Genomic DNA, 27,430 nt, shown 5'->3' with positions numbered 1-27,430 from the left:
TTGTATTTATTTTGAATAATAATAAAATAATTAAAAATGACAATATAGTTGCATTATTTTATGGTTACATTTTTAGACATTTTGCAAATGTTTACATATTTTCTCCAAAGACATGCACCCTGGGGATAGGTTGATTGGCAACACTAAATTGGCCCTAGTGTGTGAATGTGAGTGTGAATGTTGTCTGTCTATCAGTGTTGGCCCTGCGATGAGGTGGCGACTTGTCCAGGGTGTACCCCGCCTTCCGCCCGATTGTAGCTGAGATAGGCTCCAGCGCCCCCCGCGACCCCAAAAGGGAATAAGTGGTAGAAAATGGATGGATGGATACATATTTTGTTATTATATCCATTATTTAATATTGTATCCAGTGATGTTTAGGTTTCATTCATTCAATCATGTTCCATTGTTTGTTGGGTTTCAGAGTCCATCCCACCTGACCGCTCCATCACAGGGGAGTGTTCGACTTTCGTTTCAGTGAAACCGAAAGTGAAACCAGCAAAACAACATTCTTACCAATGGCTGCCGTCTTCTTCCTGGCCGCTTGGCGTGGGCTCGTTTCGTCATGGCGATGGATTGCGAGAATAGTTTTTCCATTTACCAGGGGTCGACTTTTAGGACCGCGGGACGACGACGACGACGTCCGCGAACCGGACGTCGAGTGTGAAAACTCCTTGCAGGAGGTGGAAGTTGTCATCTCCAAACCACCAGCTGACGAGGAGGAGTGGGGCGAAGAGTACGAGGTCAGGACCATGGATGAGTTTTACTGCGAATACGACTCAACGTGGGAGACAGAGCCGAGCCAGGAGGTGTCCAGTGGGGACTCTGCTGGACTCAAGTCCACAAGTGTAAGTGTCTTCTTTAGACATTTTTATTCCAGTCCCTCTCCAAATGTGGTACGCGGGCTCCATCTAGTGGTGCGCCCAAGAATCACTTGATTTAAGTACAGTTTTTGGGTTTTTTTTTTCTCTCTATATTCAAACGCAGTGTTACTGTTCAAACTGTGTGGCCGAAAATATGAACTGTACTTGAAATAAAACCTCTGCCTTGTTTTTACAAAACCCAAAACCAGTGAGGTTGGCACGTTGTGTAATTCGTAAATAAAAACAGAATACAATGATTTGCAAATCCTTTTCAACTTATATTCAATTGAATAAACTGCAAAGACAAGATATTTAATGTTCGAACTGAGAAACTTTTTTTTCAATTAATCATTAACTTTGAATTTATTGGCAGCAACACATTGCATAAAAGTTAGCACATGGTCATTTTTACCACTGTGTTACATGGCCTTTCCTTTTAACAACACTCAGTAAACGTTTGGGAACTGAAGAGACACATTTGTAAAGCTTTTCAGGTGGAATTCTTTCCCATTCTTGCTTGATGTACAGCTTAAGTTGTTCAACAGTCCGGAGTCTCCGTTGTGGTATTTTAGGCTTCATATTGCGCCACACATTTTCAATGGGAGACAGGTCTGGACTACAGGCAGGCCAGTATAGTACCCGCACTCTTTTACTATGAAGCCACGCTGTTGTAACACGTGGCTTGGCATTGTCTTGCTGAAATAAGCAGGGGCGTTCAAGATAACGTTGCTTGGCTGGCAACATATGTTGCTCCAAAACCTGTATGTACCTTTCAACATTAATGGTGCCTTCACAGATGTGTAAGTTACCCATGTCTTGGGCACTAATACACCCCCATACCATCACAGATGTTGGCTTTTCAACTTTGTGCCTAGAACAATCCGGATAGTTACTTTCCTCTTTGTTCCGGAGAACACGACGTCCACAGTTTCCAAAAACAATTTGAAATGTGGACTCGTCAGACCACAGAACACTTTTCCACTTTGTATCAATCCATCTTAGATTAACTCAGGCCCAGCTAAGCCGGCGGCGTTTCTGGGTGTTGTTGATAAATGGTTTTTGCTTTGCATAGTAGAGTTTTAACTTGCACTCAAAGATGTAGCGACAAACTGTAGTTACTGACAGTGGTTTTCTTAAGTGTTCCTGAGCCCATGTGGTGATATCCCTTACACACTGATGTCGCTTTTTGATGCAGAACTGCCTGAGGGATCCAAGGTCCGTAATATCATCGCTTACGTGCAGTGATTTCTCCAGATTCTCTGAACCTTTTGATGATATTACGGACCGTAGATAGTGAAATCCCTAAATTCCTTGCAATAGCTCGTTAAGAAATGTTGTTCTTAATTTGCTCACGCATTTGTTGACAAAGTGGTGACCCTTGCCCCATCCTTGTTTGTGAATGACTGAACATTTCATAGAAGCTGCTTTTATACCCAATCATGGCACCCACCTGTTCCCAATTGGCCTGTTCACCTGTGGGTTGTTCCAAATAAGTGTTTGACGAGCATTCCTCAACTTTCTCAGTCTTTTTTGCCACTTGTGCCAGCTTTTTTGAAACATGTTGCAGGCATCAAATTCCAAATGAGCTAATATTTGCAGAAAATAACAGAGTTTTCCAGTTTGAATGTTAAGTATCTTGTCTTTGCAGTCTATTCAATTGAATATAGGTTGAAAGGGATTTGCAAATCATTGTATTCTGTTTTTATTTACGATTTACACAACGTGCCAACTTCACTGGTTTTGGGTTTTGTACATAAATATTTAGGTTTACTTCACGACTGCATTTTAATGTTGGTCATTATGGCAGAACTTGGAGAGTTTTATTCACTTGGTGGTACTTGGTAAAAAAAAAAAAAAAATGTTTGAGAACCACTGTTTTACTGAATAGGTAACACATTTAAATTCTACCCATCAGTTGAAGTTTGAAAGGTTCCGGAAAGCAGCGAGAGACACGCAAGTCTACAGGCATGGCTACCCAGTAAGTTAATTAACACACACACACACACAAAAAAAACTCCTGCAGATTGTATAAATGACCAAATGGCGCTATGTCGGTCCACAGTCTGTTACCAGCCAACACCATCCAAAACATGTAAGAGCACACGGAATGATCTCGACTAGAAAAGTCCAAAGGGTTTGTGTTAGAGATTTGTATTACTGTTACAGGAGGACATGGCCAATTTGAATTTCTACCTTGGAAAGAGACCCTCAAGGCCCGACGGTAAAGCATCAAGTAGCAACATGTGACAGACTTGTCCTTCTTAAGTTGTTTGAATCTTGCCCGTCCTCCACAAGCCTTATGTGAGGCAAGAACACATGGACGTCATTTCGGGGGTGGGGGGCGGGTGGGGACATGTCCCCTGCACTTTTTAGCGTCCAAAAATAATGTTACGCACGCTGTTGAATGGAGACAAGTCAAACGCGGAAAACGGTCGTTCGTCCTTTCGGACTGTCCACAATCTCATGGATTCTGGGGCTGCTTTCTTGCCAAGGTAAAAAAAAACAACTAAAAACTAAACTACCGTATTTTTCGAACTATAAGTCGCAGTTTTTTTTCATAGTTTGGCCGGGCTCCAGTGCGACTTATATATGTTTTTTTCCTTTTTTATTATGCATTTTGGGCAGGTGCGACTTATACTCCGAAAAATACGGTAAATCATAATGCAATCTTGAAAAGCCGAAGTTTATTTCATTCGGGTAATTTTGTTATTTCGTACAGTACATTAATTATTGCACAGTTTGTTTCCCATTCATATTACCGTATTTTTCGGACTATAAGTCGCAGTTTTTTTCATAGTTTGGCCGGGGGTGCGACTTATACTCAGGAGGGACTTATGTGTGAAATTATTAACACATTACCGTAAAATATTAGGGATGTCCGATAATGGCTTTTTGCCGACATTCGATATGCCGATATTGACCAAACCTTTAATTACCGATACCGATATCAACCGATACTGATATATACAGTCGTGGAATTAACACATTATTATGCCTAATTTGGACAACCAGGTATGGTGAAGATAAGGTCCTTTAAAAAAAAAAAAAAGATAAATAAATTATTCTTGAATAAAAAAGAAAAGTAAAACAATATAAAAACAGTTACATAGAAACTAGTAATTAATGAAATTTAGTCAAATTAACTGTTAAAGTTTAGTACTATTAGTGGACCAGCAACACGCACAATCATGTGTGCTTACGGACTGTATCCCTTGCAGACTGTATTGATATATATTGATATATAATGTAGGAACCAGAATATTAATAACAGAAAGAAACAACCCTTTTGGGGGAGGAAGGTTTTTTGGGTTGGTGTACTAATTGTAAGTGTATCTTGTGTTTTTTATGTTGATTTAATAAACAAAAAACAACAAAAAAACGATACCGATAATAAAAAAAAAAACGATACCGATCATTTCCGATATTACATTTTAAAGTATTTATCTCTATAAAATATCAAATAATATTATTTAGCTCATTCACATAAGAGACTAGACGTATAAGATTTCATGGGATTTAGCGATTAGGAGTGACAGATTGTTTGGTAAACGTATAGCATGTTCTATATGTTATAGTTATTTGAATGACTCTTACCATAATATGTTACATTAACATACCAGGCACGTTCTCAGTTGTTTATTTATGCCTCATATAACGTACACTTATTCAGCCTGTTGTTCACTATTCTTTATTTATTTTTAAATTGCCTTTCAAATGTCTATTGTGTTGGGTTTTATCAAATAAATGTCCCCAAAAAATGCGACTTATACTCCAGTGCGACTTATATATGTTTTTTTCCTTCTTTATTATGCATTTTCGGCCGGTGCGACTTATACTCCGGAGCGACTTATACTCCGAAAAATGCGGTACTCCAAAACATACATCTGGGGGTGGTGTAGCTCGGTTGGTAGAGTGGCCGTGCCAGTGGGATGGATTATCTTGGCAAAGAAGAAATGCTCACTAACATATTTGAGAGGAATAGGTATTTTGTGTATATCGTAAAACTTTTAGATCTATGAGTTGAACTCGTGAAAAATGAGAGCATAAACAAAAGTGTTGCGTTTATATTTTTGTTATGTGTAATACTAACAGACACTTGTAAACGTGTTAGCATTTTCGCTAATGCTAATGACGCGAGCTTGATTACGTTATGGTAGCACGTACAAATATGCATGAGACACACATGGGACAGAAGGGTAAGTATGAATTGTTTTAGTCATCTAAGACTTACAAATGTTGCTTGGTTTGATGGTTAAGGATTCCTTTCACGCAGAAACGCTATAGACCAATAGTGGACAAAACCGGAAATACATTTTCAACCGGCAGCACCTGCAGTGAGCGAATCCGTCCAATAGATGGCACCATTGCAGAAACAATATTGCACCTTTTCAGTGTCTCTGATGGTGTTCTATGAAAACTATTTGTCGAATACAAAAGATAATGGCCATTCCATAAATTAGCTGCACCGTTTTATAAGCCACAGGACAGGGTTCAAAGCGTTGGAAAGGAGTAGCGGCTTACAGTCCGGAAAATACCCCAAAGGACAGCATCACAACAAATGAAGAATTGGTACACTTTTCTAGCCTATTATGCTGAATTTCAGGTATTTACATTGGAGACTTCCACAGTTCATGGCATGGAGAGTATCACAATCTGGAGTTTACGCACACTTATATTCAGTGGTAAGTCATTTCATCAACATAAGACAGCAGTTTGCAACATACTAACTTCCTGGTAAGATTATATATGGCAGTCATACTTTGTGTAAGGTTGTTCCCACTGGAAGTGCCAGGAGTGAACAACCGCGCCAGTACCCTGACAAAAGCAGAAATCGAGGTAAATTCCCACGTTCGACTCATGAACCACGAGGATACATGATCCCACTAAAAAAAAGTTTTCTTCAGGAGTTTCTGAAAGAACCAACTGCAAAGGAAAATCTGTTGAAGTCCTATAAGCTCATGTTGGACTTTTACGGCATAGAGTTGTGCAACGAAGAGACGGGCCACGTCAAAAGGGCAAGAAACTGGAGGGACAGGTTCAACGACTTAAACAGGTATCAAAACTTTCTGGATTTGAATTAAGTGGAACAAACAGAATGATCAGTAATCGTTTCTTTCAGACACACTCACAACAACCTCCGAATCACCCGCATCTTGAAGTGCATGGGGACCTTGGGTTACCGTCACTACCAAGCCCCCCTGGTCGACTTCTTCCTCAAACAAACTCTGGTCCACAAAGAACTCCAAAGTGTCAAAGCCAGTGTCCTCAACTACTTCATATTTACTGTAGTTGATAGGAAAGAGCGCAGGAAGCTTATCAAGTTTGCTTACCTGAACTACGACCAAAATGAAGAGTTTGTGTGGTGTCCAAAGAAGATACAGAGTCTGTGGTCAAAGTCACGTCCCTCCAAATAGCAGGAGCCAATGATGTTCACGACCAACACTGCTATTATTTACATGAATAAATACTACCCAAACAATTTTCCTTTCAGCTTATTCAGGTCTAATTGTCTATTCAGAGGTTTTTAACTATGGCCTGTACTGTTAAAATGTTATGTAGGATCTAAGTACTGAGTTTAAATAATTTCAAAAACAATTCCATGAGTGATCAAAAATGTTTAATTGGTTGAGTTGAAACAAATTATCATCAATTAGGTACTGAACTGTGAATAAATGAAGGGGTTTTTTGTCTGCACAATGGCCACAGTTCTAAGCCGTAAGTTACACTTGATGATCCTTCCGAAGTATATGGCTTGTATCTTATCTACTTAGAAAAGTATTATTAAAAACATCAGTATATACACAAATACAGTCATATTTACATTTAGTGTGAGACCGGATGCAGTATTCTTGTTAATGGTTTTGACAAGAGTAATATGTATTAGGACTCGAACTATGTACTTTGCTCCAAAGACACGTCACTTAAACGGCCTTGAAGTTTTGTTTTGCAAACGTGATAAAACAAGTTAAGATCTTTGTATGACAGAAAATACAAACACTGGAATCTATGGAAATGAAATACTGCCATTGTTATTCACAAAAGTGAATTTCAATGGTATAAATTATTGTCCAAAGTCAAGTAGTGTGAATAAAACACACTTGGAAACGTTTTTGTCATTTCCTGCCGTCCTCTCTTTCCTTGGACGTTTCATGTTTACTGTTTTTTTTCTCTTCTTTCCTTTCTCTGCTTCTGCTTGTTTCTTGGCGGTCTTTGTCTCGGTCTCTGTCGCGGTCTCTGTCCCTGTCTCTGTCTCGATCTCTGTCACGTTCCCTGTCGCGCTCCTTGTCCCGGTCGCGCTCTTTGTCTCTCTCCCTGTCTCGTTCTCTCTCTTTGTCCCGGTGTCTGTCTTTATCTCGGTCTCGATCTTTGTCTCGGTCTCGATCTTTGTCTCTGTCCCGGTCTTTGTCTTTATCTCGGTCCCTGTCTTTGTCTCTACCTCTGTCTTTGTCTCGCTCTCTGTCTTTGTCTCGCTCTCTGTCTTTGTCTCGCTCTCTGTCTTTGTCATGGTCTTTTTCTCTGTCCCTATCCCGGTCTTTCTGTCTCTCCCTTTCCCGGTTCTTCTCCTTTTCTTTTTCTCTGTCCTTATCTCTTTCTTTCTCTCTGTCCCTCTCCCGGTCCTTCTCTCTTTCTCTATTCCGCTCCCTGTCTCTGTCGGTCTCCCTGTCTCTGTCCCGCTCCGTGTCTTTTTCTCTGTCGGTCTCCCGATCTCTGTCCCGCTCCCTTTCTTTTTCTATGTCGGTCTCCCTATCTCTGTCCCGTTCTCTGTCTTTGTCTCTGTCGGTCTCCCTATCTCTGTCCCGCTCCCTGTCTTTGTCTCTGTCAGTCTCTCTATCTCTGTCCCGCTCCCTGTCTTTGTCTCTGTCAGTCTCCCTATCTCTGTCCCGCTCCCTGTCTTTGTCTCTGTCAGTCTCCCTATCTCTGTCCCGCTCCCTGTCTTTGTCTCTGTCAGTCTCCCTATCTCTGTCCCGCTCCCTGTCTTTGTCTCTGTCAGTCTCCCTATCTCTGTACCGCTCCCTGTCTTTGTCTCTATCGGTCTCCCTATCTTTATCCCGTTCTCTGTCAGTCTCCCTATTTTGGTCTCTGTCCCGCTCCCTGTCCTTATCTCTGTCAGTCTCCCTATCTTTGTCTCGGTCATTTTCCTTTTCCCTACCCCGGTCTTTCCCCCGGTCTCTATCTCTGCTCCGGGACTTATCCCGTCGCCTGTCTCGCTCATGGTCACGTTCTCGCTCTCTGTCACGGTTGTTTCTTCCTCTGTCGCGCTCAGAGTCCCTTCTGTCAGCCTCTCTGTCCCTGGGTCTGTCTTTATCCTTTTCTCTTTCTCTGTCACGGTCTCGCCTATCATCTTTGTCCATTTCCCTCTCTCTTTCACGGTCTCGCCTGTCATCTTTGTCTTGATCTCTGTGTCGCTCAACCTCTGTCTCTTGGTGTTTCTCGACCTCCTTCCCTTTGCTCCGATCTCGTTCTCGGCTAGACTCTCGATTGAGGTCCCTCTCACGGCTTCTTTCCCACTCACGCTCTCTGCTCCACCTCTTGCTCTGACTCCTGTCCCACAAGGACCTTCCAGGGTGAGGGATGTCTCGCTCTCTGTCTCTCCTGTGATCGCAAGAGATCTCCCTCAGTCTGTCCTCTAATAATTGAGAGGGACCAGAACCAGATTCTCTTAGCACTGCTTCAAAGTGACTGAAGACATCTGCGCTCCGAGGTTCTGAGGCTTCTCGGTTGGTGCTGGTTCTCCTCAGTATATCAGGGGAGTGGCGGCGCCAATAGTCATCTCGTCGCATGTCTGGACTGTGGCCTCCCATGCGTTTTGGGGGCTCTATGGGAGCCTCTGCAGGAGTTGGTAGCAGTGCGCCACTGTGACGAAGAGGTCTAGGCTCCTCAGTAAACCTATCGAAGCGGTAACGGTCGGCTCCGCCAAAAGGGGCTCGACTGTCCGGAAGAGGAGGACGAGATATAAGCTCATCAAAAGATCCTCGATGTGGTGGTGAGTGTAGCCTTGGAACCCCAAACTGGTTAGGTAGATTGATGTGTTGTCCCCTAATCTCCACGGTAGAAGGCAGACCTCTTGAATCCTCGTATTGGCTGGTAGGAGGGCCACGGTAAACTTGACCAAGTGATTGCGGCAAATTGTCTTTAAAAGAATGGTGAGGACGATTTTGATGCTGGTCCCCATGCGTGAACGAGTGGCTGTCTTTGTTATACTGCTCCCTTGGCCCACGGGTTTGGTCTACCATTGGTGATTGGACTTGGATTGGCGTTTGACTTGGATGGTCACCATACTGAGATTGAGTAGGACCCCTTGACCCTGGGAAATGGGATGGCGGAGGAAGCCTGTTTTCAAAATGCCCTGGTGGTGGTCCTGAGAAAGGTGGAGGAGGTCCTCTGTTTCCAGGGAAACTAAAGGGTGGAGGTGGACCGGTAAATCGTGTAGGCAGCGGATTCTGTGCATCAAAAGTAGGAAGTGGTGGAAGGCCTGGAGGCAGGCCTTGTTGCCCAGCACGCTGAGGATGGATGAGAGGATCAAATATTTGAGGTGGAGGTCCTCTCTGGCCAATTGGTGAGTAGAGTGGTGGTATAAGGTTCTGAGGTGGTCTTGGGGGTGGTTGCTGCTGTGGTGGTGCTTGGGTACATGGCCATTGGCTTTGGTAAGGAGGAAAAGGAGTTGGAGGCGGACCATACGGACGTTTGCTGTCAGCTGGCATTGAAGGAGGACCATGAACAGGGGAGAAGATGGATGGAGGAGGTCCTTGCATAGGAGGCGTAGCTGACATTGAAGGAGGACCTTGTATTGGCGGTGGTATTGACATCGGTGGAGGTCTCACCACAGGGTTTTGTCCTTGAATCTGTTGAGGGAGGAGGAAATTAGCTGGAGAAGGGATGTCAGCTGGGGGTCTATACTCGTCAAAGCGTGAAGCTGGCATGTGCTGTCGCACATGATGGGTATGAGTGTCACTGACGGCCAAACTGTGAGTGAGAACTGGTATTGTGGAGGTAATTGAAGATGAGTTGGAAGGCTCATTGCAGCAGCTAGAAATGGCTGTGTCTTGGCTATTGTCATCATAGTCTGAGTCCTCGCTACTTCTTAAGATACTCGCTGCATTTGGCCAAATACTGTACATGTCCATCTCCTTTTCATCCTTGGTCAAGTCATCTTGCTTAATGTTGACTTCTTTCTCTTCCATGTAGTCGTACTCCATATCAGGGTCCATCGTCTCGCCTAATAAAGGAATCGAAACCTCTGACTTTTCGCTCTCCATGAAGGGCAGTGTGTCCGATTTCACTTCCTCCTCCGACAGTGGTGTGTCTGGGTCTTGTGAAGAGTCGGGAAGGTCCGCAGCGGACGGCAACTGCGGCTCTAGAACTGCCTGTTGCGGTGGAGTACAGCTGTCTGCTGACGATTCCTCTTTTTCGTCAGGTTCATCCGTTGATTTTGTGCCACCTTCTATGTTGCGAGGCATCTGACGAGGATCTCTCCTTTGGTTGAGGAGGGGAGCAGTCGATGAAGATTTCACAAGTTCTTCCACTTTTTTGCCAAGCTGCAGTAACTGACTGCTCCCCAAAAGAGTTGGAGGAATCAGCGACTCCTCAATCGTGCCAGTGGATGGCATCTGCTGTTCTTCCTGTTTCTGTAATGTCTGATCTCCTTTCAGTTTAAGACTCTCAACGATTTTTTCTGGATCAGTTATATGTTCTCCTGAAACAGTGTTGACTTCATCAAATATTGAATCATCCTCAGGATCGTATGCTATATCATCACCTTCACTTGGTACCACTTCAGATTTATTTACCACCTCAACTGGTTTATTAGTCACACCGTAGCCCATACTGGGGTCATATTCTTCCTCTGGGTCGTACGGTCGGTCATCTTCATCCATGTCTACCGGTTTCTCTTTTGAAATCTGTGCAAACTGCTGTACAATAGGATCTAGCATTGTAGAGCGAGGGACAGAAAGTTCGGCACTTTGGTCAGACGGAGAGTTCGAAGCTTCATCGTGTTTTTTCTTGCCAAAAAGCGTGTTGAGGATTGTCTGAAGAGGAGTGGCAGCTGCTGCCGAGGAAGCCACAGAGCTGGAGGAGGATGGGGATTCCACACCAGTGGATGCCACAGAGGACGTGACAGGTGCTTTAATGGACGACAAAAGAGAAAATACAGATGGGGTGGCTACAGCAGCGCTGGACGTCTCAGAGGAGGTGGCTGGAGGTGACCCTGGAGGAGTTGTGCTGAAGGGGATTTCCAAACTTTGGCGTGCGCTTCGCTCTGCTTTGACTGAGGGAAGTGGCTTCGGAAGGCCGGTGTCGTCAATCTCTTTAATTTGAATCTTGGAACGTTTCTCGTCAGTTTCCAGTGGAGTAGCAGCACGCTTTCTGTCTTTCTGGCAGATCAGGAGCCCTAGAAGTAGGTTGGGTCGCGCTGGTTCAAGTCCTGCAAATGGAATAAATTAAAAAAAACAATATAAACAGAATTACCAAGAGCTTCACAAGGACACTTCTACATATATATCAAGCATAACACAAATTTGGAACTGTGCCTCTTCATCATGTGCTATAGTGACATGCAGTCAAGGGAGACAAGTGAAACAGTGAAGTAATTATTATGAATGTTCCTATCAGGGATTTATGCTGCCGATTCCGATCACACATGCGTGAGATCGGCCGATACAAACACATCAAATGTATAAACTGTATGTTTTATTGATTTATTGTGAATGCTATTGACAGTTAAACAAAATCAGCACACTATATAAAATAGTTCCTTAATCTATTTCATTAGATATAATTGTTTGAGCCAAACAAAGTCAATAGTACACAATAACTAAATAAATTAAAAAACTACTATCCATTACGCATTATTATCCTTTTTGACCTCAAAGTCCTCCTGTGTCTAATTATGTAAACATTAACAAAAACAGATTTCAAGAAATTAAAATATGGACCTCATGACTCTAGTAAAGATCACATAATGATATTACTCTTACTCGACACCAACAATTTAAGGATCGATCTTCCCTCCTCTTATGTGTCGTGTACTGTGAAAATGCTGACACACCAACAGTTGTTGTAATATCGGCTTACTTTCTGCTATAAGACCTTTTTTTTTTTAAATCACGTTTTTGCTGATACAGGTTTAAGAAAATACATTCAAGGAACCTATCTCTGATCTGCATCTACTCAGAGGTATATATGACCTATATGTTTGATGACTAAAAGTCCTTGAGCTTTAAGGGATTACAGTCACAAACTGAGGATGTGTTTGTTCAGCCTCTTCTTAAAGGCATGAATACTGCTTGATGTAATGTCTCTAACAACCACAGGGGGAAGGCTGTTCCATATTGTAATAGGAGTGGAGAAAGCTCCTGTCGAGGCATTTGGTGTCAATACAAAGACCTAGATCCTCGATCTGGTCACACAGCCCATTTTAGTGGCCCTGAAGAAGAGATCTGACTGGGAAGGATTCTTCTTCTTGGACAGGATTATAGCCTTGCACTTGTTGGGCTCGAAAGTGACCTTCCAGTTATCAGCCCACTTTCGGATGTTCTCCAGGTCTTTGTTTAGCAATGCAGCTACCTCCAGTCCATTTAATGTTGTTGTAGGTGCGAAGATGGTGGAGTCGTTTGCATGCAGAAATATGGTGTTCTCACAATGTTCCACAACATCATCTATGAAGATGGAGAATAGTAATGGGCCGAGAATGTATCCCTATTCCAAATACTCTTCTTAAACTTTACTATGCACTTATTTCTTCTGCTTTTTTCAAGCTAGCTTAGCTAGCTAGCATGCCTTCTCCTGTTTGTAGCCCCGTCCTAATAATTGCTAATCAGACTTGGGATATTTTTTTGCTGTAATAGAGGTGATTATCTTTTTGGGGAGTGTCTTCACTCTGTGTATGGACATAGGCAATTAGCTGCTAGCTCCTCAACCAGGGTATTCAAAATAGATAAAATATTAGCCAGAGGGGATCGTCGTTTGTGATTGCCTTTAAAAGGCATTACTCGGCAATAGCAAACCCATACTTATAAATGAAAATCGCCCAATAGATCGGTACATCCCTAATCATGATTTGTATTATTATTTAAAGAACGCCACTTGAAAAGACATCTATTTTTCAATTACAGTGATACATTTTTTATTAGAGCGCAGCATGGTGCTTATTGGTAACCCTACTTTATTTATAAAAAATTATCATTATCAAAATGATGAGTATTTAATGTCATTTATAAGAATAGCTGCCAACATTTGGTCTTTGCAATCCAGTAGATTCCCCATCCCCCGAATAATTTTCAAGTGACTAACAGCACTGTTTAGTGTTGAATTTGTATTTTTTTTTCCAATTGCATTAAAATGTTTAAAATTATGTTATGGAATCAAATGTTTGCCACTTCCCCAATCAGATTTCTACAAGAATATTAATATTTTAAATAGTACTAATAATGATGATGTGAGCTTGTTATGCATAATTTTCCTATATGCATTCAATGTACAGTATACTTGGTGTATGAATATGAAAGTCTATGTACTAAAAACTAACTAGACAAATCAACGAACATTTCAAAAACATGATACAATACAAAAAGAACATCATGATATAAAACTAGTTGTAAGGATCATTCAACTAAACTGCTTGGAGTCATATTTTCAGAAAGTTAAGGATCATGAGGGCAGTACATGTACCTTAAGTATTTTTATTTTGTACATATAATGTAAAACTTAAAAATGTCTTTATCAACATGTTTTATCTACCTTCATGCAATATGTATTATTTGTATAATATGATTGATTTGCGTGTTTTATATCTTCACAAAAATATCACAATCTGGGAGATTTTTAACCGAGTCAGGATTTTTTAAGACAAGAGCAATTTGCGGAAGTCTTACGCAAAAGCCGTAAGAGTTGGCAGCTACAGTATGTATAAGCATTGTTTTACTTAAGTGATATATTGAGGGATGGGCTGGTATCGGACGATTTTTGTGGAAAAGTATGTGGTCGGCCATCACCGATTACCGGTAATGTCGATCACAAACATCGATCCCGTCTGACGCTATTTATTTTTCTTCCCAGCAGCTATTTATGTGCTGCCATACACCGTGTGGAGCTGCTCCCACTAATTTATAATTATCAGTCCATTACGGCAAATAAGCTGCATTTTCTAGTATGTTAAGTATCATTACCAAATATAATCATCACTGAAGTTTGATATGGACGATTACAGAATCGATTATTAAACAATAATCGATTTATTTATTCTAAATAAAGTAATGCAGACAGTTATACAATTTTACTGACTGCAGCGAGCCACCTCACTGAGAGATCCGACCAGCTTCTTTACTTTGGGGCACTTATGGTCCAGTTTTGCCCACATTTTCATGAATTTAATAAATGTGGGAGTTAAAATAACTGTTTCTTATTCCAAATGAATTGGTTTTCTTTTTTAAGTTGCAAGAAATAAACGCTAATTTAGTGAACCTGCATTTATAATCGATTTTTAATCAAATAGTAGCTCGTGAATCGTAATCGAATCGTGAGGTGCCCAAATATTCCCACTTCTACTGAAGAACGAGGCAAAACATGTTACAAGCTAAGAGTAGGCATGCTAATAGCCAAGCTATCTTTAAAAAAAACACCAGGAAAGAAGTGCTTAGTAAACTTTAAGAAGTGTCTATGTGCCCATGTTGCAGGAGACAGTAAGCAGGTGTTAACATGAAATTAACAAGTATTATTAATAAGAGTCTAGAGAGAAAATATTATAAAAACCACTGTCAGCATTGTCAGTCACATAACAGGTAAAAGAGGAGCGCAGATCAATCCATAAATTGGTGGTGTAGATACCAGAGGTAGAATCAATAATCGATACAAGAGTAATCAGATAGAATTTTTATTTTGTCAATAATTTTGTTGTTTCTCTTAATGTTTACAACTCAATGAATTGTGGGCAAACCTAAATAATTTCAATGAGTAGTAGAGAGTAGTTTTTGCTTTTGTTTAGTTATTGTCTACTATTGAAGTGTATGGAATACAAGATAAGGAACCAGTCTAAATATTGTGTTGATATTGTTAAACTGTCAATAGCACTCACCATAAATAAATGAAAACATTTACAGTTGATACATGTGATGGGTATTGGTAGCCAATCTCACTCCCAAATGATCGGTATCGGCAGCATAAACCCTGATCAGAACATCCTTAAGATATTTTTTGGAAAAAATGTGATGCAAAGCACAAAGCCCTTTCGATATTACGTGGTCAGAGTGCCCCCTACGGTACAAACGCATGAATCAACATTCATGCTCTTCCATTACAATCGACCACACGTAACCATGACTAGTCTTAAGTCTATAAGCTTACCTGGTCCATCAAACGGTAAGAGTTTGGAGGGTAATGGGTCTTTTGAGCTCAATGGGATGAGATAAAGATCTTTGATCCGCCGGTTGCTATTAGCTACCACACCAAATCTTTTCCTGCTGCTGAAGTACGAGAAGAGAGACACATAGGCTACTTCCTCTTCCTCTGTGGCTGGATGGAAACGGATCAGACAGAGCTCCTGTGAACAGAACAAGCCAATGTAATTATTTACTTAAAAAAATTATCTAAATAAATCTTTGTATAAACTAACTTTGGACAATGAGGTTTTAAGCTTCCCAACATAGTCCCACACTGTACTTGGAGAGATCCGTCCTCCCACATGGATGGTGTCTGGCAAATCCTGCACAACATTCATCGGACATGAGGAGTTGCAAATTGGTCATAGAATCTGAATACATGCAAAATAACAAGGAATACAATTAGTATGGAAAAACTTTTTTTTTTACCTCTTTTAGATACTCAAATGAGCCGGAAACCAGGTAAGCTTTGGTTACAAACTTGGCCACAGACTGCATATTAATAAACCCCTTCCATATCTTCTCTTGGCCATGGAGGAAGATTGCGGTCTCTCCCTCAAGAGGTGGATCAGAGGTACTGCAAATAGCAAAAACATTTTAAAGATTGATTTGTTATTTTTGTTGTTTTTTTTAAAAACAACTTCATCATCTAGCCGGTTAAGTAAAGTCGGCAGCACACTATTTAATGGTTCTAAACATTTTCAAACGAATAGTTAACTATGTATCCACGTAAGTACATCAAAAAGTATTACTAAATACCTTGTTTTCGATGGTTTGGACAAAGCCACTGAGGGTGGCGGTGGTGGTGGTGGTGGTGGAGGTGGAGCAGGGGGCATAGGAAGCACTACCTTGGCTACAACCTCTATGGGAACAGCTATCGTAGCTGGGAGTGCCTCTATCATGTTGTTTATGGGTTTTTCCGGAGCAGTGTAGGTGACGGTAACGCCTGAGGCATGTCTGGCCATGCGCGGGTCTCGGCGTGTGTTGGTGACAGATGACACAGTGGGGTTGATGGCTGGGGGAATCTGTACAGGTGGGGCCAGACTGATGGGACTTTCTTGGTAGAGTTGCTGCTGTGAATCTGGCAGTGCTGCATCCATGCCAGACTGGTAGGGTGGAGGGATGTGCTGCTGGTAGATTGTGGGGACTTGCGGCGGGCCGACATTTTGGACCAACTCTTGTCTGGGCGGGTCAGGCTTCTTTGTGGGTTTTGTTTTCTTTGACGTGAGCTCATCCTCTGTTTTCTGACCTAAATGACAATTTAAGAAAAATGTGAGCTAGTCATACAAATATTGGTTTTATTCAAAAATCGACAGATTATCGGTGTTGAAATTTGGTCAGTATCGGCCTCTTTTTATCCGTACATCAGCAGATTCACTATATACACATATGATACCAGCATTTAGTGTTTTGAAATATAAATACTAAATGAAGTAAATGAAGCCATGCATGAGAAAAGTTGTCCTTTTTTTCCACTGAGGCACACTTTTCTTTCCACTGAGGCACACTTTTCTTTCCACTGAGGCACACTTTTCTTCAATTTATGGCAGGAATTTTAGTTTTTGTCCTTCTTTCCCAGCATCTTACCGGTTCCGTCTTGTTTGTTTTTGTACCGCAACGATCAAGCCTACGTCCGCTCGGAGCGCGGCCTCATTAAAGGAGCTTTTCTGTGATTCTAGACAGATGGACGTTACAAAAAAAGATATCTCTGCCAAAAATCCAAACTCTGTGTAAATATATTGACAAATAGGAGATTTTTTATATACCGTATTTTTCGGAGTATAAGTCGCACCGGAGTATAAGTCGCACCTGCCGAAAGTGCATAATAAAGAAGGAAAAAAACATATAAGTCGCACTGGAGTAAAGTCGCATTTTTTGGGGAAATGTATTTGATAAAATCCAACACCAAGAATAGACATTTGAAAGGCAATTTAAAATAAATAAAGAATAGTGAACAACAGGCTGAATAAGTGTACGTTATATGAGGCATAAATAACCAGCTGAGAACGTGCCTGGTATGTTAACGTAACAAATTATGGTAAGAGTCATTCAAATAACTATAACATATAGCACATGCTATACGTTTACCAAACAATCTGTCACTCCTAATCGCTAAATCCCATGAAATCTTATACGTCGAGTCTCTTACGTGAATGAGCTAAATAATATTATTTGACATTTTACGGTAATGTGTTAATAATTTCACACATAAGTCGCTCCTGAGTATAAGTCGCACCCCCGGCCAAACTATGAAAAAAACTGCGACTTATAGTCCAAAAAATACGGTAAGTAAAAAAGAAGAGGCAGCATCGTCATACTTTCAGTAACATCCAGGACAAAATGGTGCCTGCCAGCTTGAAAAATGTCTCGCCTTTAAACTTCGTCAGGGGTTCTTAACCTTTTTGACCTCGGGGCCAAACTTTTTTTTTACCACAGAGTGGACTCTGTAGTAGATATTACTCAAATATTACCACTAAATTAGAAATCTTAATTGTAATCGTATTAAATAATTATATGTAACTTACTTACAGTTAACAACTTTTTTTTTTACCACAGAGTAAACTCTGTAGTAGATATTACTCAAATATTACCACTAAATTAGAAATCTTAATTGTAATCGTATTAAATAATTATATGTAACCTACTTACAGTTAACAACCTTGTCAAATTATATGAAAGCATGTTTTAATCACAACAATAATTATTTATTTACCTAATACAAACTTTCAGGTTAGTTCATGGCAATTGGAAGAATAGGTATTAACCAAATATACTGCAATAGAACGGGCTCATAAACAATTAACACAAAATACATATATATATATATATATATATATATACACATACGGTATATATATATATATATATATATGTCAGAGGTGTCCAAACACCGGCCTGCGGGTCAAATGCAGGCCGCCGGTATCTTCAATTTGGACGGAACAAGTTCAATTTCAACAAGCAAGCAGTGTTTTCATATTAAATTTAAATACCCATGGGTCTGACAGGTGGCAAATTGTCACCATATTGTGGACAATGTGAGAAACACAGGTCAGTCACCATGATGTGTACTTTCTTGACTTCACAAGCACAGCTTTTACCTATGAGACCCAATCTAAACAACCTTTCCTAGTCGTCGTGCAGAAAAAAAATGTCCCATCACCATACGATTTAGTCATATTTTTTGTGCTCAAGAAACTCTCTCCAGAATTCTTCTGTTTAAGATTGTCATTACTGCCACAAATGGTGGAAAAGTGTATTACAACTGAGTACCGCTGCGGCCATGAGCTGAGAAACAGATACATTTTGGCAAACCCTTGAGGTACCGCTCACGGCCCCAAAAAGGTCCCTGGCCCGTTAAGAAACACTGAGCTACGTGAAGGAGCCCAGAACTGGTTTTATTTAAATGTGCCTAATATATTAGTGTTTCTCACGGGGAAACCTTACAATTATAAAATTATAAATAAATGATAAATGGGTTATACTTGTATAGCGCTTTTCTACCTTCAAGGTACTCAAAGCGCTTTGACAGTATTTCCACATTCACCCATTCACACACACATTCACACACTGATGGCGGGAGCTGCCATGCAAGGCGCTAACCAGCAGCCATCAGGAGCAAGGGGTGAAGTGTCTTGCCCAAGGACACAACGGACGTGACTAGGATGGTAGAAGGTGGGGAAAATTAAGTAGGTGGCGAGTTATTGTGTAGAGAAATTCCATATTTTTATAAATTTTCCCAGGAGGTTCCCCATATTTTAAAATGCAAATGTTGATGCTCGTATGACCTGCAGCACTAGACACATGTAATAAAGGTGTTTGTGAAATCCCCTGTTGTTGTTTGGTGCTAATTTATTCACAACATTAGCGCCGCATTAAACATTATGTCACGACTGAAAAAACTTGGTCGATTTCTAGTTTCATTATACTCATAACAGTCCAAGTAACACAAGTTTCAATGCATGTTATCTAAATAATAATATTAAATAGTGTCAAAGCGCTTTGAGTGCCTTGAAGGTAGAAAGGCGCTATACAAGTATAACCCATTTACCATTTAACTCGTTAACTGAATTCTAACAATAAGCAGCTAGTTTATAATATGTGTCATTTTAGTGAAAGTTACTCAAGGTGCAAAACATTCAGAAAAATGCACTATATCAACAAATAATATAATAATAATAATGATTAGATTTATATATCACTTTTCTAGACACTTTACAGTGAGAACTGCAAACACATCATTCACACGTGGTGGTTAGCTACAATTACCCTGGAGTCAGTAGACTGATGGAAGGCGGACTCGTAGCAGAAACTCAAGTTTCTGGACAGTCGCTCTACTATGTGAGCCACTCTGCCCAATAAATATTGACTGTCCTTTATTTACCTGTGCAGATTTTACAGTTGAGGTCAAACAGATGAGTCCTGTGCTCTGACGTTGTGTCTTTGAGCATGCTGCTGAAAATATCCGGCATACTACTGTTCCCCTCAACGGCAGATGGCTGAGTTGCGGATGAAGAAGTGAGGCCTGGCTCATCTTGGTCCTGAGGGTACAATAAAAGGTTGTTATGAAATCCTAAGTGAATGATAACAACTTGCTCGTGGTGTAAGTAGGTTTTGTGCTTTTTAATAAGAAAAGAGAAAAGAACCAAACTACCCAGGCTAATGTGTTAACTAGTGATGTGCGATATCACTGATTTTCTTTCCGATCCAATACCAGGTAAAATTCAGGCTGGTATCGGCGATACCGGTCCAATATGGATACTTTGTGCAAATATACCAAACGTGTCACAAAAATTTTAAAAGTTGTGTATTTTCAAATACCACATCATAATAAATGAACATCATACTAGAAATGCAAATAATGCATGTGTTCGGAAATGGATGACCGACGTAAACATTTTAGATGAAAGAGACGGAATATTTGGAAAAATGCCAAAAGGTACTTTAGAAGCATTAAAAATAAGCTGAGTCAATTTAAGATCTTGATTAGACTGTATTTTACAACTTCTTAGCTGTATAAACTTGGTGCAGTAGATAGCAAGTTATGTATGAAGTGTCGGGCATCTGAGGGAACTCTTGTTCATTTATTGTGGGAATGTCAGAGGATAAAAGAGCTATGGTTGAAAACAACAAAAGAAGCAATCACATTCCTAAATATAAACATCCCACTGACACTGCAAACTTGTATTCTTGGTGATCTGCGTCAATTTAGTAACGTGTCAAAGAGTAAAAATGCATTTCTTTCAATATGCATCATAATAAAAAGGGTAAATTAAAAAAAATGGATAGATGTTGATATCGTTGTGGTGAAGAAGGAGCTGAGCCGGAAGGCAAAGCTCTCGATTTACCGGTCGATCTACGTTCCCATCCTCACCTATGGTCATGAGCTTTGGGTCATGACCGAAAGGACAAGATCACGGGTACAAGCGGCCGAAATGAGTTTCCTCCGCCGAGTGGCGGGGCTCTCCCTTAGAGATAGGGTGAGAAGCTCTGTCATTCGGGGGGAGCTCAAAGTAAAGCCGCTGCTCCTCCACATCGAGAGGAGCCAGATGAGGTGGTTCGGGCATCTGGTCAGGATGCCACCCGAACGCCTCCCTAGGAAGGTGTTTCGGGCACGTCCGACCGGTAGGAGGCCACGGGGAAGACCCAGGACACGCTGGGAAGACTATGTCTCCCGGCTGGCCTGGGAACGCCTCGGGATCCCCCGGGAGGAGCTGGACGAGGTGGCTGGGGAGAGGGAAGTCTGGGCTTCCCTGCTTAAGCTGCTGCCCCCGCGACCCGACCTCGGATAAGCGGAAGAAGATGGATGGATGGATGGATAGATGTTGATAGTCCAACTCATACTGACTGGTATACACAAGCTATGGAGATGATATCAATAGAAAAAAAACTGCATTTGGTTTAGATAGTAATGACTCATATATTGGAATATGGGATCCATTATTTAAATTTGTTTCAACTATTAAATGAACCTAAGATATGACTTATTTTATTTTTGTGGAAAATATTGTCAAGCTTATGAGATGTGATGCAAGTGTAAGCCCCTGTGACACTATTGTTCATTTTTTAAATGTTTTTATTTTATTTTTTATAAATGGCTGTGATGATAATGTAAGTGAGGGATTTTTATTTACTGCTATGTTGGAATTCTTATAATGATACTGTTGTTATTATTCATTTTTGTTTGACTACTTTTGGATTGTTTTGTGTCATGTTTGTGTGTCCTCTCAATTGCTCTGTTGATTGCTATTCTGAATGTTGCTGGGCCGGGTTTGGTTTTGGAATTGGAATTGTATTATTTTGTTGGACTGATTAATAAAAATAAAAAAATAAACTAAATAAATACCAAAAAAAAATACTCTATCGATTAAAAAAAACAGTAAAAATGTAAGGAAAAAAGAGCGAATAATTGGAATGTAATGAGTAAAAGCTGACATTTTTGAACTAATTATAATAATATACTAAGTCACCTATAAAACAAAGTTCAATATCGATATCTGTTTTTAGATATATTTTTGGGGGAAATAAAAAATGGTCAAATTGCCCCCTCATACTTGACTTTTCAGTATGGTGCCCTTGGTAGAAAAAGTTTAGAGACACCTGATGTAAAATATTAGAAGCTCTTAAAATTAAAATAAAGTATACATAAAATATGAACAAATTTTACTTTGTTGATTAAAAAAGAAAATACTAGCTATAAATTAAAAAAATTACAACATCATAATAAAACAAATGTGTAACTGAATATTAATATTTTCATACAGGCAGAATTTTGGACACAGTAGGTTATCCAGTTACACAATCGTATTATCAATATTTTTATTCTGTTCTTACATGGGAAAGAAAACAACAGTAAAAATGTAAGAAAAAAAGAGCAAAAAAATTAAAATGTGATGAGAAAAAGCTGAAATGTTTTAATAGTTAATATTAATACACCTAGACACCAATAATACAAAGCAAACAATATTTGTTTATAAAAAAATGTTTAAATAAAAAAATATCAATATGGCCTTGCATACTTTGACTTCTCAGCATGCGACCTTTAGTGGGGAAAAGTTTGGACACTGCTGAAAAGTATAGATATTTTGATTTGAGAATCAATATTAGAACATAAAGACCTGGTATCGGCGGCATCGATAATTCAGTATCGATCCACACATCACTAGTGTCAATTTGTGGAGGTGAAAGAAGAAAGTGAAAAGTGGCAGTAAGAGAGCGCCACCACTTACTACAGCAGAAGCCATGCGAGCAGATGAGGTTGCAGCAGAGATACATACATCCGCATCTGATGATGGTGGGGCATCCTCCACGTCCATGCTGTGGGAGTCATACCTATTGCCTTGTTTGGAATGACCCGAATGACCCGAATGGCCCCTTGAAGCCAACGATTGCACCTGTTGAGACATTTTATCTTTAAAGTGGAACGATGATGATTTCAATCAACATCTAAGACCCAGATAATATATATTGGATTTGCTTTGGTGTATATTTTGCTCCACAGTGACTTTTGGAACCCGTTTTTTGAGTCTGTCTGGAGCTATTCCCAGATTGCAGATGAAACCACTCTACGTCCTCTTCAAAAGTATCATAGTTTATCTTTTGAAAATGTATATTGTTTAAATGTATATCTTGAAGTCGTCACTGGTATTTTTGTTTTTTCAGACACGGTTGAAAATAAACATTACCTAGATTCACAAGGTCAAAACATAAGATGCACACTCGCTTATCGATTCAGAGCCGCAAAAGCTGCATTTACCAGCGTTTATGTCACTGCATTTTGCACGTCTGTGTTAATGTGCACACGTGAAAATCATATTCTTTACTGCTCGCTAGTGTTACCATATCTGAGTTACTGTGTAGAAATATGGGGAAACAACTACAAATGTGCGCTTCATTCAATAACGGTCTTACAAAAAAGATCAATTAGAATAATGCATATTGTTGGATATAGAGAACATACAAACCCTTTATTTATTATATCACAATTATTGAAATTCAACGATTTGGTGCATTTGCAAACAGCTGAAATTATGTATAAAGCAAACTATAACCTGCTACCCAAGAATGTACAACAATTGTTCTCAAGAAGAGAAATATAACCTTAGAGGAAAATCTAATTTAAAACATGTGTATGCTCGTACACTTAAAACCTTTAGTATATCAGCATGTGGAATTAAATTATGGAATGGATTAACCAAAGAAATCAAACAAAGCACCAATATTATTCAGTTTAAGAGACTGTTCAAACTACAAGTGTTCATAAAGTACACAGAACAATTATGATGACCTATTGAACCCTTTTTTTTTTTCCAATGAGACAAAGATTATTTATGTATTTAGGAGGTAGCGGGGGTGTATATTGTAGCGTCCCGGAAGAGTTAGTGCTGCAAGGGGTTCTGGGTATTTATTCTGTTGTGTTATGGTGCGGATGTTCTCCCGAAATGTGTTTGTCATTCTTGTTTGGTGTGGGTTCACAGTGTGGCGCATATTTGTAACAGTGTTAAAGTTGTTTATACGGCCACCCTCAGTGTGACCTGTATGGCTGTTGATATTATCGGACATCCCTACTTTTAAGTCTGCATGTCAGACTGTAGTGTCTTCGTAGTTTCAAATATAAGACATTTACCTGAGGAATCTCTGGCTTTTTCCACTCAGACATCTCCTTAGAAACCATTTCTTCAGCACTCAGCCTCACTAGTCGGAAGGGTGTCACCTCACCGCCGATGACCTTGTAGAACAGGCCCTAACGCAAACACGCTTATTTAACATCCAAAAAGCAACATGTATTTTTCGCAAGTTTGCCTTTACTCACTTTGTTTTTGGGGTCCTTAAGGTTGAACATGAGCGACCTGTACTTGTTTTTGTACTTGCTGTCAGTGCTCAGGCAGAGCTTGAACATCTCCTTTTCAATGGCAAAGGACAGCCGCGCCACCTCGCTCTCAGTCATCTTCAGATCGTCACTGTCACTCACTCTGTCGAAAAAAAAAAAAACCACAACAGGTGTTGTAACTATTGAACGGAGCGGAGGTGGGGGGTCTGGGGGTGGAGTGTTTTAAGGAAACTCACCTCTTATAGAGGATATCTGTCAGGGAGCGACGAATGTTCTGCCTCATCTGGTGGTTGGCAGGAGGGGGCATGGTAGATGCAGGTGGTGCTAAGGAGGCTGGATGGTGAGGTCTTGGGGAGGATGTGTGGCTGGGCGGAGCTGACGACACCGGAGATGATGGGACTCTCGGCGATGACTGACTGTGGGGTGGAGCGTCCTTTTGCTGAGGCTGCTTCTTAGGAATGGTGAAGTTGGACTTCCTGACTCTCACCGCTCCTGTGACATGGATGGGTCCTTGGGGGTAAGGCGACGGTGCAGGGACGGCGGTGGTTGTTGACCGCAGTTTCTTAGACTTTATTGCAGATGCACTGGGAGGAGTTGCAGGCCTCTTGGTTGACTTGGAAGTGGCGGACTGAGGAGGCTTCTTGCCTTTGGTGGACACCTTGGACGACCTGGTGGTCATTGTCTTCTTCACTTTAACCGGGGGCTTGGACTCAGAGGGAGGTTCCTCATGAGTCGGAGCTGCTTCCTTAGTCTTCACTTCTTTGGCGGGAGCTGAAAATCACAAGATACCAAACATCACAATAATGCTAAATTGCTTATACTGAAAACATTTAATGACAACACCAATACCACAATTAAGAAGTATGTGATCTTGGATCAGAGTCTGGATTGTGTACTTAAACAAACATAACCAATACTTATTTGGAGCCGCAGAAAAGAGAACATGCTTTGTAAGTCCATTATGGTCAGTTTCCTGTTGTGAAATTTAAAAGAATAATTTTATGCTATTAAATAAGCCTGAATGACACAAAATATTTGCCATCAGTAATCAATAACCAGCTTGGCCCTTAGGACTTTAAACTAAACCTATTAATAAATCACAATGTTGTGCACCCACTATGAAACATTGGTTGTTGAAAGAAAAATGACTTCTCAAACTCAACACCTTTGTCCATGATCTCTAACATCACTCCCTAATAATCCCACTTTATAGGTTTACAGAGGGACATACTCACAAAAGCAACTGTGGTTAATTCTCATGATGAATCATTCCACATTCCAAACAAAAAAACAACTAGGTGTGAAAGCCAATTAAACCATGTTCATATTAATTGAGCAGCAGTGACCCATACACTTCCACTAGATTAAAAGCCAACCACTAGTTTGTTGCATTTTCAAACTGGGAAAATGTGTCCACCTTTTCCTACGACTATGGAAAATATGTTAATTTATCCATAAAATGGCATATCACATCCTCAGTCGCCAATCCGAAGAACAAAAGATCCACACGACAGGTGTGATAGGCCTCCGTTCAAAGGTTGTCCAACCCTTGGTTGATCCTTGAGTTGGTAAAATGACCGCCAATCTTCCACCATGCCTCTCAACTTCTTTGCAGCCTCTCCAAGTAGTCTTGGCTTTCCTCTGCACCGTGGATGGGACCAACCAGCAGCTCTCATGTCATCTGGGGCAACCATCTTCACATCCACTCTCCTGAGTTGGATGGGATCAACCAGAAGCTCTCATGTCATCGGCGGCGACCATCTTCACGTCCACCCTCTTGAGTTTAACAGTTGAGTTTAACAGATGCAGATGCAAATTCTTGTTTGATTGGAACCTAACAGGCTATCCAACAGCAAGCCAACACTGCTCAGAAATCAATCAATGAAGGCATCCAAAATCTGTCACATCTTTTTATTTTAAGCCAGTTTCCCACGATAAGTGATGCATTCGATGTTATGAGTTCAAAGGTTTTTTTTTGTTTTTTTTAAAAGGTCACCAAAGCCTCAGCCTATAGGGGAAAGAATGCAACTTGATGACAAATTCATGAATCAGCCTGAAAGAGGGCGGGAGAAACGTGTTAGACCTACCTGTTCATAAACTCACGTGAGGAAATCAAGACTTACAAAATGACCCTCAACAGACACCCACCCAACTATCCAACCAAAGCATGATTTAATGGGGTTTATATCTGAAGTGGGTCCAGCAGAAGCTCAACCTTCTTCATCTAGCCGACAAATTACAAGGCAGCACAATTAGTCGATGCCACAAACCTAATATTTCATATCAGGGAGAACTATATGGTAGGTAACCTTTAAAATTATCTGATGTGGAGGATCTGCCCTATTTTGATAATTATGTCATACTCACCCAGACGCCAGAGGGTACACTTACCTTTTTAGCAGCTGCCACTATCCCATCCAGAGGCACATGCTTACATCATCAAAACAACACTTAACAAGTCATGTTTACGTCTGCCACAGAGAAGTTCATCTATGAACTTCTATACACGGAACTACCCGTTTTAGGCCATTAGCAGGAAAGGAACAACATTTAGGGTAGCAAAACAATGAAATGCTTTCAACAAAAAAACCCTCAAAGAGATACATACACTTTTTGTTTAACACTGTTGCAGATATGGGTGTAGTCTTTTCTGGTGGTACTGCAATGTAATTATGGTCGCTGAACCAGGACGCAGTGGCAGGCGACGGCCGTTGTTCCACCGCATGCACATCGTCTTCGTCCTCATCTGGAATGCGGTTGACACCTCCATCGCTCTCCGTGTCATTCCTGACGTCCTTCGGGCTCTTATTCCCGCTGGCAGCTTCACTCTGGATGGGATCAAATAAAAAGGAAGCATGTTCAAAGAGTATACTGACAGCAAATGGGGAGTAGTACATGAAGGCTTGCTTGGGGGCTTCTAAAAATGGGAGTCCTGCAGTCTGCTAGGGAAATCTGTCAGTCTATTCATCGCAGTGCAATCACAGCAAACGCTAGGTAGGCAAAACAAAAAATTCCAGACACGATTGCTAAGAAACACAAAGCTGTTGACATGCTGACAATTTATTGTCTTAAATTTCCTCTGATTAAGCAATTCAAAATAAGCGCTTATACACAGCTCAGAATCAACACTCCACCCCAAACTGGCACATTTAAGACATAAAATATGGATTAACAAAGGAAATATAGTGTAGCCGTCATCCTCCACTTGACATGTCCCTTATTCATATACAGTACAGGCCAAAAGTTTGGACACACCTTCTCATTCAGTGCGTTCTCTTTATTTTCATGACTATTTACATTGTAGATTGTCACTAAAGGCGTCAAAACTATGTATGAACACATGAGGAGTTATGTACTTAACAAAAAAA

The 27,430-nt window shown here is 40.6% G+C and overlaps 3 protein-coding genes across 8 annotated transcripts in view; 1 reads left to right on the top strand and 2 right to left on the bottom strand.

Moving 5' to 3' along the window:
* LOC133570958 (potassium channel subfamily K member 15-like) overlaps positions 1–5,142 on the bottom strand; it is a 47,860-nt gene extending 42,718 nt beyond the window's left edge. Inside the window, exon 1 of one of the 3 annotated variants that reach the window (XM_072916590.1) lies at positions 5,092–5,142. Coding sequence is in view for 1 of the 3 variants with exons in the window: in XM_061923831.2 (XP_061779815.2) it covers positions 514–751 (238 nt within the window). In the remaining 2 variants the exon portion in view is untranslated. Of the gene's footprint in view, positions 1–513; positions 752–5,091 lie in introns of those variants that run through there. The other 2 variants (XM_061923831.2, XM_072916589.1) reach the window with 2 other exon arrangements.
* LOC133570799 (opioid growth factor receptor-like protein 1) lies at positions 703–6,339 on the top strand. Its single transcript, XM_072916591.1, has 7 exons — positions 703–845; positions 2,776–2,952; positions 3,027–3,081; positions 5,464–5,542; positions 5,630–5,696; positions 5,765–5,913; positions 5,980–6,339. The coding sequence occupies exons 2-7, from the start codon at positions 2,893–2,895 to the stop codon at positions 6,272–6,274; spliced, it is 705 nt and encodes a 234-aa protein (XP_072772692.1). The 5' UTR covers positions 703–845; positions 2,776–2,892; the 3' UTR covers positions 6,275–6,339.
* A 121-nt stretch (positions 6,340–6,460) lies between these two features.
* LOC133570957 (uncharacterized) overlaps positions 6,461–27,430 on the bottom strand; it is a 34,966-nt gene continuing 13,996 nt past the window's right edge. For 3 of the 4 annotated variants that reach the window (XM_061923827.2, XM_061923828.2, XM_061923830.2), the window contains 11 exons: positions 26,671–26,890; positions 24,299–24,833; positions 24,045–24,204; positions 23,859–23,975; positions 22,462–22,626; positions 19,617–19,773; positions 15,995–16,484; positions 15,665–15,812; positions 15,469–15,558; positions 15,201–15,396; positions 6,461–11,283 (listed from right to left, as the gene is read on the bottom strand). In XM_061923827.2, the coding sequence (XP_061779811.2) occupies positions 6,974–11,283; positions 15,201–15,396; positions 15,469–15,558; positions 15,665–15,812; positions 15,995–16,484; positions 19,617–19,773; positions 22,462–22,626; positions 23,859–23,975; positions 24,045–24,204; positions 24,299–24,833; positions 26,671–26,890 (6,588 nt within the window). In that variant the 3' untranslated portion in view covers positions 6,461–6,973. The remainder of the gene's footprint in view (positions 11,284–15,200; positions 15,397–15,468; positions 15,559–15,664; positions 15,813–15,994; positions 16,485–19,616; positions 19,774–22,461; positions 22,627–23,858; positions 23,976–24,044; positions 24,205–24,298; positions 24,834–26,670; positions 26,891–27,430) is intronic. The other variant, XM_061923829.2, reaches the window with a different exon arrangement.

The sequence above is a fragment of the Nerophis lumbriciformis genome, linkage group LG28, assembly GCF_033978685.3.
Source record: "Nerophis lumbriciformis linkage group LG28, RoL_Nlum_v2.1, whole genome shotgun sequence".
Taxonomy (NCBI): Eukaryota; Metazoa; Chordata; class Actinopteri; order Syngnathiformes; family Syngnathidae; genus Nerophis; species Nerophis lumbriciformis.
The sequence above is the reverse complement of the archived record's forward strand: the minus strand, read 5'-3'. Positions and strand labels throughout refer to the sequence as shown.

Bases quoted from the DNA above. Each gene is read 5' to 3' on its own strand.
- LOC133570799 (XM_072916591.1), top strand. From the start codon at position 2,893: ATGACCAAATGGCGCTATGTCGGTCCACAGTCTGTTACCAGCCAACAC. The intron at 5,543-5,629 runs GTAAGTCATTTC...ACTTTGTGTAAG, and splicing joins ACGCACACTTATATTCAGTG to GTTGTTCCCACTGGAAGTGC. The intron at 5,914-5,979 runs GTATCAAAACTT...CGTTTCTTTCAG, and splicing joins AGGTTCAACGACTTAAACAG to ACACACTCACAACAACCTCC.